General features: G+C 32.6%; 2 protein-coding genes and 1 non-coding gene across 3 annotated transcripts; all 3 read right to left on the minus strand.

Annotated features, from left to right (window-relative positions):
- Positions 1–1,063: 1,063 nt before the first annotated feature.
- On the minus strand, positions 1,064–3,717 carry LOC133688370 (uncharacterized). Its single transcript, XM_062107840.1, has 7 exons — positions 3,298–3,717; positions 3,099–3,195; positions 2,895–3,010; positions 2,764–2,808; positions 1,836–1,861; positions 1,496–1,631; positions 1,064–1,364 (listed from the first exon to the last, which is right to left on the minus strand). The coding sequence occupies exons 1-7, from the start codon at positions 3,683–3,685 to the stop codon at positions 1,249–1,251; spliced, it is 924 nt and encodes a 307-aa protein (XP_061963824.1). The 5' UTR covers positions 3,686–3,717; the 3' UTR covers positions 1,064–1,248.
- On the minus strand, positions 2,303–2,407 carry LOC133690389 (U6 spliceosomal RNA). The gene has a single exon (XR_009841423.1). It is a non-coding gene; the product is annotated as a U6 spliceosomal RNA (small nuclear RNA).
- Positions 3,718–4,168: 451 nt separating the features above from the next.
- Positions 4,169–11,991, minus strand: LOC133689207 (putative white-brown complex homolog protein 30). The gene is made up of 14 exons (XM_062108993.1): positions 11,337–11,991; positions 11,173–11,249; positions 10,427–10,705; positions 10,263–10,326; positions 10,014–10,160; positions 9,830–9,864; positions 9,211–9,284; positions 8,004–8,917; positions 7,147–7,443; positions 6,084–6,554; positions 5,408–5,556; positions 4,898–5,187; positions 4,658–4,791; positions 4,169–4,569 (listed from the first exon to the last, which is right to left on the minus strand). The coding sequence occupies exons 1-14, from the start codon at positions 11,570–11,572 to the stop codon at positions 4,413–4,415; spliced, it is 3,324 nt and encodes a 1,107-aa protein (XP_061964977.1). The 5' UTR covers positions 11,573–11,991; the 3' UTR covers positions 4,169–4,412.
- Positions 11,992–16,043: the final 4,052 nt, after the last annotated feature.

Raw genomic sequence — 16,043 nt, forward strand, 5'->3', positions numbered from 1 at the left:
AAGAAAAAACCCCAACCCATAGCATTATTTTGAAGGTACTTAGAACAGTGGTAAATGTTTTTTTAAAATGGTTTTTTAAAATAGAAAAAAAAATAAAAAAATCATTTTTAACAAATCCATATTAAAACAATCCAGAAATATAAAATAAAAATTAAAACAAAAAATATCAAAAATTTTCAAAACTCTCCAATTCAACCATGACACCCCCTTCACCAATCACCAGCACAGCTGGAAAAAGGAGGAGAAAAACAAGTGACCAATAAAACCCACATGTCCCAGCTGCACAATTGAATGAAATAAAAAGACCAGTACCATCCTTTATACCGGAATCCCACTCAAGTATTTAAAAAATAAATTAATATTTTTTTTATTTTTTAAAATTAATATTTTTTTCATTTTTTAAAATTATTTTAATACATTGATATGAAAAATAAATTTAAAAAATATATATATTATTTTAATTCATTTTCAAATAAAAAATATTTTAAAACTCAATATCAACACTCCATACACGCCCAGGAGATCGCAAATGCCATGTTACAGTTATATGGAAGTAAATAATGACAGGGACATCAACCGGTGTTGACCACAATCTCAACTGATCACATTTCCTTTTGAAAGTTTGCTTTTCAGTATCATTAAATACCTTCCACCCACTATTATTTTTTAAAATACTTTTAAATTTTTATTAAAAATATATTAAAATAATATTTTTAAAATTTTTAAATTTATTTTTAATATTAACAATATAAAATTATTAAAAATATATATAATTTGAAACAGAAAAAAATAAAAATAAAAATAAAAAATTTTAAAAATATTTTTAAAACACAAAAACAAATAAATTCTTATAATCTCACCTTCTACGAATTAGTCCCCAACCAGTCATATAGATTTGTCATCCACTTCACCCAGAGGTGAGGGAACATTAATGAACTATGGGTGATAATCTTGATACTATTGTATAAACCCATTTTCAAATCCTCTTACTTTTTTGAATAATGAAGGGAGCCTTCCATCTCAGAATCTTTTGCATCAAAAACCAAAGAGAACACAATGCACAGATTCAAAGAGAGTTTTCATCAAAACTATTCACCCTCACCTTGAGAAAACAAAATTCTGGATTAACACACACAGTTACGATTGGTATCACCATCCTCCTTGGACCATCCCTCAAAAGAGTGAATCTACAGTATTTTATATAGCTGGAGAGTGGAGAGGTAACCAACAGTTTGATAGTTCTATAACCTATGATTCACCTTCTACAACTCTTTGATTGCCATTTGAATCACCAGTAGCCGTCAAACCTCGGATCTTAACATCATAGTACACTTCTTCAACTCTCCGTAGGTCATACTTCATGCCTGATACGGCACAGAAAATACTCATGAAGTCAACTCATATACAATGACATTTAGATTTAAAATTATTCAAGAAAACCAGGCAAGCGGAAAAGGGCTAAATAAAATGAGTAAAATGAAAAAAAGAAGGCTACCATCAAACTTCTTGCGCAGGAAATCATTCCGGAGATTGAGCATGCGGAAGGCTGCGTGAAGATCTGTCATGAACTTCAACACCTTTCTTGGACAATCATAGTCCCCAGCGGTCACTTGGTTCACAACATACCGAGGCTGCAAAAAACATACAAACAATCACATTAAAAGCCCTTTTCTGCAAACTTTATCAATTGCTCACATGTAATTTAAACAGACTGACTGAAGCACATCCACTGCACATAGTTTACAAAGGTAGCAGCCCATGTTTCCTTAAATTTCCATGAACTTGCAGCTTGTATGCGTAAGATATCCTTTTGGAAATCTGAAGATAGCTCTTACCATTTCATTGGACATAAAGCAAACACCTGTATAAACAGAGAATTTAAACATCAGCATTTCCAGTCAAAGAACAGAATGACCAACAACAGGATACTTCACATCCTACAAACAAAGACTGATTATCCGAAAACAGGCAGCAATTAAGATAGGTATTACATATTATAATAACTGAAACAGGTGTTATCAGGAATGATTTGTTACCATATTTCAAAATATCTTTATACCAGGGTGTTAGCAGAGGAAGGTATAATGCATGCCACTAACAATGTAACAGATACATGCATGAAAAGATTCATTGGCGGTATCTTGGTTATATGGCATTATATACAACACACAAGCATGAACTGAAAATTTATTATCCAAGAATTTAAACAAAGGAAAGGTTTAGGAGTTTGAATCATGGGTTTAGTGCCCAGAATTTCAAAATAAACTATTTGATTTCAACTTGGTACTTCTTCTGACAAGTAAAAAATTTGAACCATTTCAATTTATGCATGCCATTCTTGGGCAAGAGCCATGACAATCTTCTCCATATCATTCTAACATGGGCCTGTCAACCTTCAAACAGTTTGATTTCGACTTGGTATTTAATTCACAGGAATAAGCATTTCGTTAGAGTGGCCTCCTGATACTGGTCAGCATTGGCTGATGAAGTCAGGTGGACAAAACCTGCAGCTATAACCTAAGCAGGTCAACACGCAATCACAAACAATCAGACACCACTACCATCTGAATTTTTATATGCCATTCATGTGAATATTTGAATTCTTTTACTTGCTTTGGAATTTGAACATATATTTACATGTATACCAGAAACCCTGAGTATATTCAAGCAAACCCACTTTTCACCATGAGAACAAAGTCTAATTACCTAATCCATATAATCCACACAAATCAAACATGCTTTTTTTTTCAAAAAATTACTTACCAATAAGATAGTCCTCAATGTCCAAACCAAACTCCAAGCTGTTCACTGCAGAAGCAACAAGAAAAACGAAAGCATGAGCAAGCGTTTATTAACTAATCATGATTCGTAAACAAGATAAAAGAAAAACATACAGCCAAGTTTTTCCTGAGCTTCAGTGTGCATAAGTAAATTGCCAGTCTCTAACCAATGCATTAAAGTCAGCAGAGAAACAACAATTTGTGTTTCGCTCCTCCAATCACCATGATACCTATACCATAAGGCAATCACTAGCCAAATACACCAAAATGAAGCTAAACAAATCAAAATAAAAAAAAATGTCCCAGATTCTTAACTACCTGTAATATTGACCAGGACACTCGAGGATGATTTCAGCAAGTCTATTATATAACCCCTTCAACACTCCAATTTGCGCCTTTGCTTTCTCTAAAACCTCTGCATCAAATCACACAAAAGATTAAAAAAATGCAAGTAAAAATTACTTCTTAGGAGGAGGGAGCATTAAGAGAAAAGAAAACGGTGTCGTTTCTTTAGAACCTGGAACGGGACGGGATTGGTGAACAAGAAGGAGACCAGAGTGCAGGAGTCGAGTGGTGGACTCGATCTCTAAGACAACAGCTCGAATCTTTTCGCGCAATCTTCCTGATTCTTCTAGCTTCGAGCGAAGCTCTTCGAATTGTTTATCTAGTGAGGGAGAGGGAGAATCAGCACAGCCTGACATGGTGAGAGTTGTGGAGAATGAGCGACCTGGTGCTTTTCGGTGACGAGAAATGAGGAGAGGGAGTGAAAGATAGGTGGTGGTGGTGGAAAGGAGAGGGAGTTTGTGGCAAATGGGAGAGAGGTTGAGGTTTGGGTTTGTGTTAGGGTTCAACGAGCGAGAGAGTGAGACTGTGAAGAAGTAGGCGTTTCGAAACGCCGTTTTCATTTCTCTCTATAAAAATTCAAACGTGCGCTTACTGCTTGATAAATAGGATGGACGGAATCCGTTTTAATCGAGGGAGAAATTTATTTTTATTTTTAAAATGATATTTGTTTAAAAATATATTAAAATAATATTTTTTATTTTCAAATTTATTTTTAATATTAATATATTTGAAAATATTAAAAAAATTAAATTTAAAATAAAAAAATAAAAATATTTTTAAAACACAAAAATATTAGAGTTGTTTATTCAAGGAAATACCATTTTATAGCCCATGTGTTTATGTTGAATATATATATATATATATATATATATATATATATATATATACACGTGGATGTGAAAGAGTGATTAGTATAGATAAAGAGAGAAATTATCAAGTTGAGAGAAGAATTACAAAGAGAATAAAATCTAAACCACAAGTATTAATAATTAAGAAACGGAACGAGTAAAATTGATTTTTCTTTTTTTATTTATTCTTGCATCATACAAAATGAAAAAAAAAAAGTATCAGCTCTCTGCTTCTCTAAAAATAAAATACAACGGGATTGCAGAACTTATGTTGGATCATTACAGCTGATCTAGAAGACTAATTTAATTAATGTGTTAGCTATATGTCTGCTGTATTCATTTTTGAGGATTTGTATGATCTCTACAAGGGTATCAAAACTGAACAACTCTGATTTGTACACTAAGAACATGGACAAAGAACGATATGTAATTTCCCAACTCACTTCTTTTGGAAGGTCACCAACAGGAAAAAAGCTGCAAAACGGCTGAGTATGCCTGTCAGAATGAGAAGTTGTAGACAAAGACCCCAATGACCAAGATCGTAGCCATTTTCCCTCAGTGAGTTGCAGCGAGTTATCAACCAGACACCGGAGTATCTAGAATACATAATGCAGGAGAACGTTAAATGAGCAGGGTAGTTCGAATTAGCTAGAGATAAGCCATGTTACTGGCACAAGGACAAACCTTTCAGCATTTGCAATAACAAAAGCCTCCATAGCCCACTTTGGGTAGCACAGATATCCCAAATGCCTCACCAGTATACTATCTTGCTCCTGGCTTGCAACAAGAGTCAGGACAACAGGAAGAAGCACTGACCACTGCATGAAGTGAAAACAGAATTTGAAGCATATTTGGTAGAAAATGAAGAAACTACATGTATTGAAATGCGCTATGAGATGATCAGTGGAATCTTCTATGACATACCAGCTGGGCAGGACCTGGTGCAAAGTAGATTGCAAAAATGTAAGCTATGCCAGTCACACAGTACACTAGGCAAAGCAGAACTACATAATTGTCAGCAAATGTTGATCTAGGACTGTTGAAGAAATAAAACATGGATAAATAAACTAGAGGCTTGACAATTGTGTTGAAATGATCAATTGTGTCTTTTGATAAAAAATAAGCTAGACTGCTGATTCCAGATTCACTCTCTCTCCAGTAATGTAATTTATCCTGCGAAAATGACCGTAATGCTGCAATCTTGCATAGCAGCGCTGCAATCAGAAATGAAGATTGCATGTATGAGAAAGAACACAGCACAACATATTTATTTAATTAAAAGAAAACTCTTTTCCTAAACGATTGAGATTAAAGAGAGGATTATAGTTTCCTGGAAGATGCAAAACAAATTCCCATCCCCTTATTCTTGATCAAGAGCATATCAACTTCATTACTAATATGGCATAGTTAACGAGTTTGTGTTTGTCAACTTACAAACAGCAATGACAGTGTAAGTATAACCAAGGGACCCAAATGTTTCATCGTCCACTTTAGCAAGAGTTCCTAAGCAGGCTCCAGCCAGTAATAGAATCAAATAGTCAACTGCTTGTAGTCTAGCTTCTCGTAGTCGTTGCTTGCAAATCCTGAAAAGAAACGATATGTACAATAAAATGTCTGTGTAAAAATACTTCAAATTGCACAGCCATGCAGTGTTCTTTCAAATAATCGATGAATTTTGGACCACAAAATACCAGTTTAACCAATATGTATCTTGCCTTCACTAAGCTTAATTAAGTAAATGCCTATAAATCCTACAAAATAAAAATTTTCCCTTGCACGTAAAAAATAGCAAATATTCAATGGTTTATCACATCATAATTTACTAACTAAATACGCACCTTGGGATTTAGGGGTTTCAGAAATGACCAACAAAATTGATTATCTTAAAACTGCATCTTCCAAAGCAAAGTTGCTTATTAAATTGTAAGCCTGGAATAATTGAGCTCTACCCAACATTTGAATTATCGTTTTACATTATCAGAGCTAGTTAAGCCAAATTAGTCATGAAATAATCTTTAGAGGATATGAGTTGACTTCAACAAATGCCTCGTAATTAGACAACCTTTTCTCACATATGCTTATTGCATAGAAAATAAAATTGATTTCATACCTTCCAACGAAATATCTATACTGACGGGAAACTCCAGGAGTTCTTCGGTTGGATAAATCCTTAGACTTCAAATAGTTGCGCTCTATGTGATCTCGGTGAAGCTCAACATTAGAAACAACATCTGCCCATAAATCCCCAGCAAAAGATTGTTCTGTGGACTCCGCAGCACTTGAGTTTAAGCCAGAAGAGGTTGCACCAATGCTATCAGCATAGTGCAACATGTCTGGTGGTACTGGATACCCGTTATGCAGCATCCATCTGATAGGTAGTTGTTCATGAGTCACATTTGAGTTTGTTTTCACTATACCCTCCAGAATGTCAATATAGTGATCTGGAGGAGTAACACGCTCTGGTACAGTGATCCCAAGGCCAGCAAAGTATTCTTCAACTTTCTTTGCAGATCCATGATAAACAGTGAGGCCACCTTTTGCCAGAAGTATAAAATCATCAAACATCTTGAACAGGGCATAGCTGAATCAAAAGAAACTAACCATTAAATCCGGAAAATTTCTGGATCGTTTTTTCATGATGAATAAACCATTGTCATGGCTCATGTAAAAGGCCAGGATTGAAATATAACTTGATAGATAAGTATTCAGATGATCCCTTTCTCTGTCTTACTATTCATTCGCATCACCTTTCAAGTTTCTTAAGCATTCACATCAAGTTAGAAAAGTGAAAGGGCTGCATTGGGATCTCTTGGTAGTATCTTGTCTAGCAAATCTTTTATTTTCCTCAGATGCAGAATGCAAAGGCTTTACACCGAGATATGAACTTCCATTTTACTGTTCACTATATATTATTCAAGAACAGTATATTTGTGTTAAATTTCAGGGGTTGTGGAAGTTCAATAATCTGATAGGCTACGTACAAACTACGAAAAAAAAAAACATCTGCAACAAGGGGCAGTGTTTTATCAGCTATAAGTCACACCTTGTGTTTTTCTTCTTTTGTTGCTCAAGCTACACTGATTAGAGAACCAGATACAATAATCAAGCATTTGATAGTTTACAGGAGGGAATATCTCTATGGCATTTTGGCTTCAGAGAGAGAAGAAACTTACCTTGGTTGATGTACTACCATGCAGATGTTTACCCCTTCTAGTGCTTCACGTCGTAGAGCTCTTATAAGTAACAGTGATGATGAACTGTCCAAACCAGATGTAGGCTCATCTAAAATCAGTAGTGAAGGTTCCATGACCATTTCAAGCCCAACATTCACACGTTTTCTCTGGCCTCCAGAAATTCCTCGTTTCTCCACAGTCCCAACCACAGAATCCCTCACTGTCTGCAGTCCCAATGCCTCAATAACTCTTTCAATAACCAGAACCTTATCAGCTTTAGGCATGTCGGCAGATAATCTCCAGTAAAAAGCCCAACAAGAAAAATATTAGAAAAAAATATAACAAGAGTGGAGTAGCAGAATCAGTAGAAATTAACTGCAAAGCAGAGAATTCAACTGTGAAGGGAAGATGCCACATGAACAATAGCAGTTGAAGGGAAGAAGTTCAGCGAGAAAGTTGAAAAGTTGATGAATGTTTGTGATGCCAAGTTAATAGACTGGGAGACTGGCTATCAAAAATTAAGCATAATTTCAAGAGTTTTTTGTGTTCATTAAGCCAGATTTGAGAGGAAAAACATTAACCAAAAACAACAGATATAACTGGAACAAGATTAAGTTGCATATTTTTACTTGGGAAAAGAAAATTGCATCATTTTCCAGATCTGAAAATTGCAGATGTAATTGTTGAGTTGAGTTACAGTTATGAAACCATGAGCAGAATGATTTTGCTTATATATGCTACTGTCCTCTTTATATTTCTCCATGTAGAAACAATAATTACTTGCACTTAGGAAAGGAAATGGGAAAATACACGAGTAATAATAAATACATTAGCAAAAACTGTTAGATGTTGCTTACCGGCACCTTGCACTGAATCGCAGATTTTCTTCCACTGTCAGGTTCCCATGAACAATGTCATCTTGTGGAACAAAACCAATAATTTTCTTATATGAATGGATTGATTCATTCTTCCCATTTATGAGAATTGAGCCTGTCATAGTGCATCCAGTTGCTTTTCCTGCCAAGGCAGAAAGAAAAGTAGTCTTGCCAGCTCCAGATGGTCCCATGACAGCAGAAACTCTGCCGGGCATGATTTTCCCAGTGACACCCCTCATCAGATGTTTCTTTTTGCCTTTCAACGTGAGGGTTAAATCCTTAAATGCAACCTCAATCACAGGCCTAGTCTTGACATCAGTATCAGTAGCCATTGAAATTATTCCTGAGAAAGTCAGGTTCTTTTGGTCCTGCTGCATAGCTTTCTCCTTCTCAATCTGACCATATGCATACTTGAAAATTTGGGTGTGAGAATGCAATTGTTTACCCTTTGGCATTTGCTTTTTTATATTTTTGTCTCCAATCTCCAATTTAAATCCTTCCTGACCATCAGGATCATCTTCAAGATCATGCATCATTTTTGTATGGGTGCTTGGTTCTTTTTTCTTTGCTTTCTCGGATGATGCACTTGCAGTACCTGAAGGCATAGGTGGTAACAAAGCAGCCTCAGTTTGAGATTTACCCACATCTGAAACCTTTGGCTGCTCTGCTTTAAATCCAGATGTTCTGCGAGAAAATGTCTGGGACAACTGTGCTTGCAGCGCGGATCCCCCTTTCTTGGCAACATTTTTTGCAACTTTCCACCTTTCACGTGCTTGTGCAGTTTCTCGTGCTTGCCTTGCTGCGGCTTCTCTGGATTTAGCTGCTCTTTTTTCTCGTGTAGAGAGAGCCTGGTCAGAGCAGTTAACAATAATGAGAAGAAGAGTAGTCACTGCAGCCTGCACAGGCAAGTGAACAATGTCAGATACTGGCGGATCCAGTTAATCCCAAGGAACGATCAACAAGTATTTTGAAAGGGGATGCTAAATTTCATTATGGAGGACCTTTTTTTTTGTAGTAAAGAGTTTTCAAGATTCATCAGTGTAAGTTAAAAGAGCAATGAAATAAAGTCCCCTAAAGTCAATTCTGAATGACATGGTATCAAAAGCAAATATAAGTTTAAAGCCACAATTCAGAAATTTTTTATTCTGCAATCAAATTTCTTTTCTAAGACTAAATGAGGATAACTTACAATAAGCATGATTCCGTATGCATGAAGGTTTTGGTTTGCAGTATTAGGATGGCATGTGACTAACTTGAAGCACGCTGCAAAATGATCCAACAAAATCTTCTTGTCAAATATTCATCCCTTGCCTTGCAAAGTAAAAATAAATGAGTAATTTTTTCTGAGATGTGCAGTCTAGCGAAAATAAATAACAAACAGTGAGTTCTGGAGGATGATAAAAAGTATCTGCAAGCAGTAGCTGATATAAGGTGTGGTGCTTCAAATTGTCTTAGAGTGGTATATATACTGATTAGGTCGGTGCAAAGTGTTTCCTGGTCCTTACTTAAGCATATAACTATCAGAAAATTTTGTGGTAAGAAGAAAATTACAGCCCTGTAATTTTTGTTATATTCAAAATCGATAAATTTACTAAATGATAAGTATTTAGAACTTATGATCTACTTCTATCGTTATGCTTGCTTCCTCTTACTGAGATTTGACCCTGAGATCTCGTTGGTTCTGCCAATCATCATGATTCGCAGACTACTAGGAATAGGAAGAATGGAAAAGCTAGAATCCTTTTCTTCAGCACTGAATTCTTAAACATCACAAGTTTCCATATCACCAGAAATAACCAAAAACTTACATATTTGAGAAGTGGAGCCCATCCTGCAGTAATGTCTGTATTTATGAATACAAAAGATTAGTTAGTGATGCTAAGCACTACAATGGTGCACCATCAAATGAGATTCAAGCTTAACATTATCTAGCAACAGATTCATGTTGTGAGCGATTAAATACATTGAGTTTTGAGATAAAGAAAACAATACCCACTACTGCAAGGAACTTTAAGCGTTGTTCTTGGGCAGTATGATCCTGGTGCACAGAAAATTTCACTACTCGTCGCAACAGGAGCCCATGCATCTGCACCACCACAAGTATGATTTGGATTTCCAGGGGGTATTTGGTAACCATATCTGCAAAATTTCTCTACCAATAAATATTACGCTCTATGACAAACCACAAAAGGTTTGGAAGAGGAAGAGAAAAGGATTTCAAGGACAAAAATACGAACTTACGGGGTACACATTCCGGTAGTTTTATTAAGCTTTGCGGATGGACAATAAGAACCTAATGGGCAAGCTGAATTTACAAGACCACAAGAACAATAAGAAAGGGCACTGGAAGATCATGGACATGTATAGTTGTACATTGCAAAAACAGCAGTAGCAACTATACTCACGTATCATGCAGGTAAGGCCCTGGGGGCAGAAAAATCCCTCACAACACGGTTGACACTCACGAGTCCTTAAAGGCATGTCCTTTGAATTATAGAGATCGATTTTCTGATTTGGATTAGCACCGCAACCCCATCCTGGTTCACACCCATTAGGCCACGAGGATAAATTGCAGTTCTTATTTGGTTTTAAATATTGAGTCTGATCTGTTGTCCCCTGCCCAAAGAGACTACCGAAGTAGAATTTGATTTCTGCTGCTGTACACAATCTCAGAGTGATATCTCCTGTTCAGTGAATCACAAACCATCATGAGAAACTCGGCAAACAAATACAAGCATACAAAATTTGTCAGCACAGCGAAGGAACCCTCAACAAAATAAACTTGAAATGTTTGTTTCCAATGGACTTTGTTTGTCATCCTGTTGTCCACCATAAATTTGGCAAGCAAACCATCCAAGCATCTCATCGTCATATGTGACTTGGTGTAGTTTTTCTGAATGGCAAGTTGGTCATTTCTGGGGGATATGACGTACATTTTCATGCAACACCTTCGTTCAATTTCTTACAAGAAGCTGATGCATTTTTCATTTGCAATTTTCACTCCTTCAAACAGACCAAAACAGTGTTTTTGTCCCCCCCCCCAATAATGATTGCATGAATCTTTGAACATGTCAAAATTGTAAAGCTTCATTGTTGCATTATTTATCCATATAGAAAGCATCACGGCAATGAATAGTCTAAATGGTCATACCTTTAATCTTCTTGATACAATTAGTTATGAAATCCAAGTCTCCTTCAAAATCGAATGCTCTTTTCCAATCAGCTTTCCTGAAAGTCAAGGAATTCACTATAAAAAAAGATAAATAAATAAATTAAAGCAAAGCAAGGCTAGATATGAAAAGAAACAGTACTCACACATTCTTGATGCAAAAACTCAGACTATCCATTATGTCATCACCGAACACTACAGAGAGATTTGAAAGCCTCTTGTAGATCGAATCAGTAATAATAGGAAGCAATGCTGGGTTGCCTGTTTGACTATAATCATCCCCATCAACACAAAATGCATTTGGTGATAGATTGAAAACAACAATAAGAAACAATAGAAAACGTGACACCCGACAAATACTACTGATCTTCAGTGCACTCATTTCCACAAGTCTTCGTAGGTCCCCAAACTACAAATTTTGGAAAGACCACCCAATGACAACTAATTAAGAACCCACATTCCAATTTCTTTGAGCACTCAAATTTGGACTAATCCATTGGGGATCAATTATGGCATCCTTTATGATGGAAAATTATAAACCTTGATGGAACAAGAATATATGGCAAGAATTGGAAAGGAAAAAAAACTAAGAATCTTATCGGTAAAAAGACCATCCAATCCAATGGGAGCTTGAGAATGAGAGCGGAACGTTAGAAAACAATGGAGGTTGATGGTGGCGGCAATGAAGAGAAGAGAGAGAAGATTTCAGGGTCAAAAGCAAATGAGTGAGTTGTTTGGGTTGGAATTTGAAAGGGAGTCCTTGGTTCTAGGGATCAAGAAATGGCGGGGAGAAATGAGTGCCTAAAAAGGTGCAGAGTGAAGACAGTGCTATGTATTGGCCACTCCACAATATGTCAATATCTTCTTTATTATTATTTTTTCCTATCTTTCCACTCTACCAATAAAAATAAAAAGATAGTAAAATAAATTCAAAAATATATGATCAAGAATTAAAGCCCCAAGTTGATAATAAATGAACATATAAATATTTTATAAGTGTTTGCTATGTAGGCTACATAGAATAGATACAATAACTTGTTAAATAAAGGAAAGAGCGAAGCAGAAATCAATTTTTATTTAATCCTATAATAATTAAAATAAATATTTAAAACAACTTCAAAGATTTAAAAATTAGAGAAAAAATTAATTTGTTTAGTCAAAATCCTCATTTCTTACCTATGCATTTATTTTCTTATTTTGATGAAAGGTTCTTTTTTATTAACAACATGATTTTTTTAATAAAAACATTAATGTAATTAAAATAAATATTGGCAAGAATTCTAGTAATGTAAACTCATGACAAAAAAAATATATTTCTTGAGTCAAAATCCTCTTTTAATTATGCATTATTTTTTTATTTTGAAGAAAACATGTTTTTTAAAATAAAAGTCTATCATTATCTAAAAGGCAAGTATCAATAAAAAATAGAAAATTCATATATTTACAATTTTAATGTGTTTATATGAAAAAAAAATAAAAGAGTAATTAATTTGTCATAACCATCTTAAAAATCATACTAAAAAATAAATAAATAAATATGTATATATATATATATATATATTCTATTTTCATTGAATATTCATATACATTTTTTCTTTTAAAAAAATTACATATAAGATTCCTATATAATTATTCATAAAGTAATTGCAAATATTTCCATAAAAAGCTTGAGTTTTATTTAGAGATAATGACATAATTGAATTATATTTTAAAAAACAAATATCATTATAATTATTTATCCAAAAATAATTTTATTATATATATATATATAATCAATTTTTAAGGGCAATGTAAATCAACATGAACATCTTAGGCTTAAACCCATGTGCTTGACCCAAAATAAAAAAGACTCGCGGGCTTGTTTGCCATAACATATTTTGATAACCTCTAGTAATTGAAAAATTAAGACATAAGTTTCTTGAATTCTTAAAATCCAAATTTCAATTTATTTTTATTTAAAAACATCATAAAAACTTTAATAACTTTATTTTCAATTTCAAAATATCCTTTAAACAATCTAAAAATAAAAAGCCAGGCTAGATAAAAATAAAAAATTTACAAATCGTAATCTACTTTATCCAACATAATTATAAAAACAAAATTGCATCCATTCAAATCTCATTTCTAAGATGAACCTTTTAATAATGAAAATACCTATCTAGTTTATAATACTAGTTATCATGTTTGCGCCATATTACGAGCATGATTTCAAGTTAATTTTTAACATTGAAGAAAAAAATGCTAGTGTTATATATGCATTTTTTAGCATCATTAATTTTGTTATTTGGGGAAGAAAAAAACAATGCATGCATTTAATGCAATGAATTAAAAAATAGATGAATTGATAGATAGTAAAAAGAGTTATGAATGTAAATTAAAGACTAAAATAAAAGGTTAATTTTCATAGTTACTAGCAAGAGATAGATTTGCAAATATTTTACAAGCATGGGCTATGTATAGTTATGGTAGTCAATAGAAAAGAGAAGTGACGGTGGGATCATTTTCAAAGCTAATTTTTCATTTAATTTTTCTACAATTGAAAAGAGTTAGAATGTTTTAAATTTTGAAGAAAAAAATAATCAAAATCATCGTTTCTTATTTACACATTTATTTTCCTTTTTTGAGAAAACATGTATTTTCTTATCAACAATATGTTTTTTTTCAATTCAAACTTAAGATCATTAAAATATATATTCACAGGAATTCTAATAATTTAACAAAAAAAATGTATTCATTTATTTTTTATTTTCACAAGAACATGTCTTTTTTATTTGAAGCAGATTTTTTAAAAATAATTATTCAAAAAATGATACAAAAGCAAGTTTCAACAAAAAATAATTCATGTCTTGATAATTTTCATGCCTCTCCACGTAAAAATAAAAGAGTAATTGATTCATAAATACTGTATAAAAATTTACAATAATAAAACATATATTTTATTCTCATTGAAATATTCATGTGCCATTTTTTTTAATTGAATAGATTAATATACAATTATTAAAAAACCAGATGCAAATATTACCATAAAAAACTCTAATATTATTTAAATAAAATGACATAATGGGGTGATTTTTTAAATATAATTGTAATCATTTTTATAAATTGCTTTTAATTTTAAAAATATATTAAAAAAATCAAGGACCAAATGAATGAAACTCATGTGCATTCAGGCTTGTAAAGCCATGCCTACGAGCCTAACTTTAAAGAAAAAACTAAAGCATGCCTATTTTTACTTCAAAAATAAATGGGCAACATAGTTTTTTTTAAAAAAATAGAATGGATGAAACGTCATCTATTGGAGCATATTCTAGTCACTTTTAATGATTGAGAAATTAGGATTAAAGTTTTAGAACCTTCAAATAAAAAAAAATTAATTTGTTTTAACCTAAAAAACTTTGAAAACATTAAATAATCTTATTTTTAACCTAAAAATTAGCCTACAATCAATATAAATTTTTTTAAAAAATAGAATAAAAAAATTAATTTTTTTTTATCATCATTAGAAAAATCACTTTAATTAAAGGGGACTCCCTTCTTAAAGACAAACCCATTAGCATCATTATTGATCTTTTCTTTATGGCTAGAATGCATAAAGGTTGAATCTCTCTATTTTTTTTTCCAACAACTTTTTATTTCTTCTCAATGTCTAGTGATTGAGATGTGAAAAGGATAAAGTTTTAGTATCAAAACATAAATACCTAAAAGTACAAGGATCAGAAATATAAAATAAAACACTACAAGGACCAAATTGAACTATTGTGATAACTTTAAGGACCAAATAAAAACAGTTGAAGATTGCAGTTATAATATTGTATACATTGGTCCCATTTAGTTTGTAGTGTAATAATATAATAATTTTACATTTTATATGCAACAAGAGGCACTGATCTTGAAATACTTGACCACATGAATATCCATACAACTAAGATGAGTGGGTTTGGTTTAATTGTTCATGTGAATAATTAACCATTTTAATATATTATTTTAGTCATTTGGTAACAAGCTTACTGTTGTAGCTTAGTAGTTAACGACTGACATGACTTTTGAGGTAGGTAGTTTGATTCCCAGCGGAAGCTAATAAATCATTTTAGGCAACAATTTTTTTTATTTTTTATTTTCACATTTATTAGAACACAAAATGCCCTTGAATAACTTGACATAACAAAAAAAATCACGATGAACAAAAAATAAATAAATCTGGAAGATAATTTTATTAATTTTGATGCAGGAGTAATTAAGGGATTTAACTTTAATAAAAAAAATAAAAAAAAGACATAAAAATTTTGGATCGAGCCCTTTTTTTTTTTTTATCTTTAAGGTATTTTAGTAATTTAACTATTTAAAAAATTAAAAAAACTAATTTACCACTGAACAATTTAAAAATAACATTGAATCACGGAAAAATAATTATCTTACCTCCAAATTCTTGGTTAAAGGTTTTTGGATAGCGGTAAGTTCTTTTTAATATTATTTCAATATAGTGTTATGAGTTTTTAAGAGGTGTTTAAAAGTATTGTAATTATTTTTTTTAAGTGTTTATTTTTAGAAATATATTAAAATATTTTTTTTAAAATATTTTTAACATTAATATATCAAAACGATATAAAAACATTAAAAAAATTAATTTAAAATAAATAATTTTTTTAAAAATAGGAAAACAAACATATTGAAAAGTTATAGTAATACATCTTCCTTTTTATTAATTTAATTTAATTTAATTTAATTAGTCACTCCATAATCAAATGTGGAATGTGGAACGTGGAATGAAAGAAGAGGTAAGCTTGTTTAATGGGTGCCAATTCCATCCAAAACCGACCTGACTTAGATGACTCATACCCATGCCCCACAGAAGA

The sequence above is a fragment of the Populus nigra genome, chromosome 3 (assembly GCF_951802175.1).
Source record: "Populus nigra chromosome 3, ddPopNigr1.1, whole genome shotgun sequence".
In the NCBI taxonomy this organism is placed as follows: Eukaryota; Viridiplantae; Streptophyta; class Magnoliopsida; order Malpighiales; family Salicaceae; genus Populus; species Populus nigra.

Bases quoted from the DNA above. Each gene is read 5' to 3' on its own strand.
- LOC133688370 (XM_062107840.1), bottom strand. From the start codon at position 3,685: ATGAAAACGGCGTTTCGAAACGCCTACTTCTTCACAGTCTCACTCTCT. The intron at 3,196-3,297 runs GTTCTAAAGAAA...GATTTGATGCAG, and splicing joins CCAATCCCGTCCCGTTCCAG to AGGTTTTAGAGAAAGCAAAG. The intron at 1,365-1,495 runs GTAGCCTTCTTT...GTGCCGTATCAG, and splicing joins CCTGCGCAAGAAGTTTGATG to GCATGAAGTATGACCTACGG.
- LOC133689207 (XM_062108993.1), bottom strand. From the start codon at position 11,572: ATGAGTGCACTGAAGATCAGTAGTATTTGTCGGGTGTCACGTTTTCTA. The intron at 9,865-10,013 runs GTATTGTTTTCT...TCATAAATACAG, and splicing joins AAAGTTCCTTGCAGTAGTGG to ACATTACTGCAGGATGGGCT. The intron at 8,918-9,210 runs GTAAGTTATCCT...TTGCCTGTGCAG, and splicing joins CATACGGAATCATGCTTATT to GCTGCAGTGACTACTCTTCT.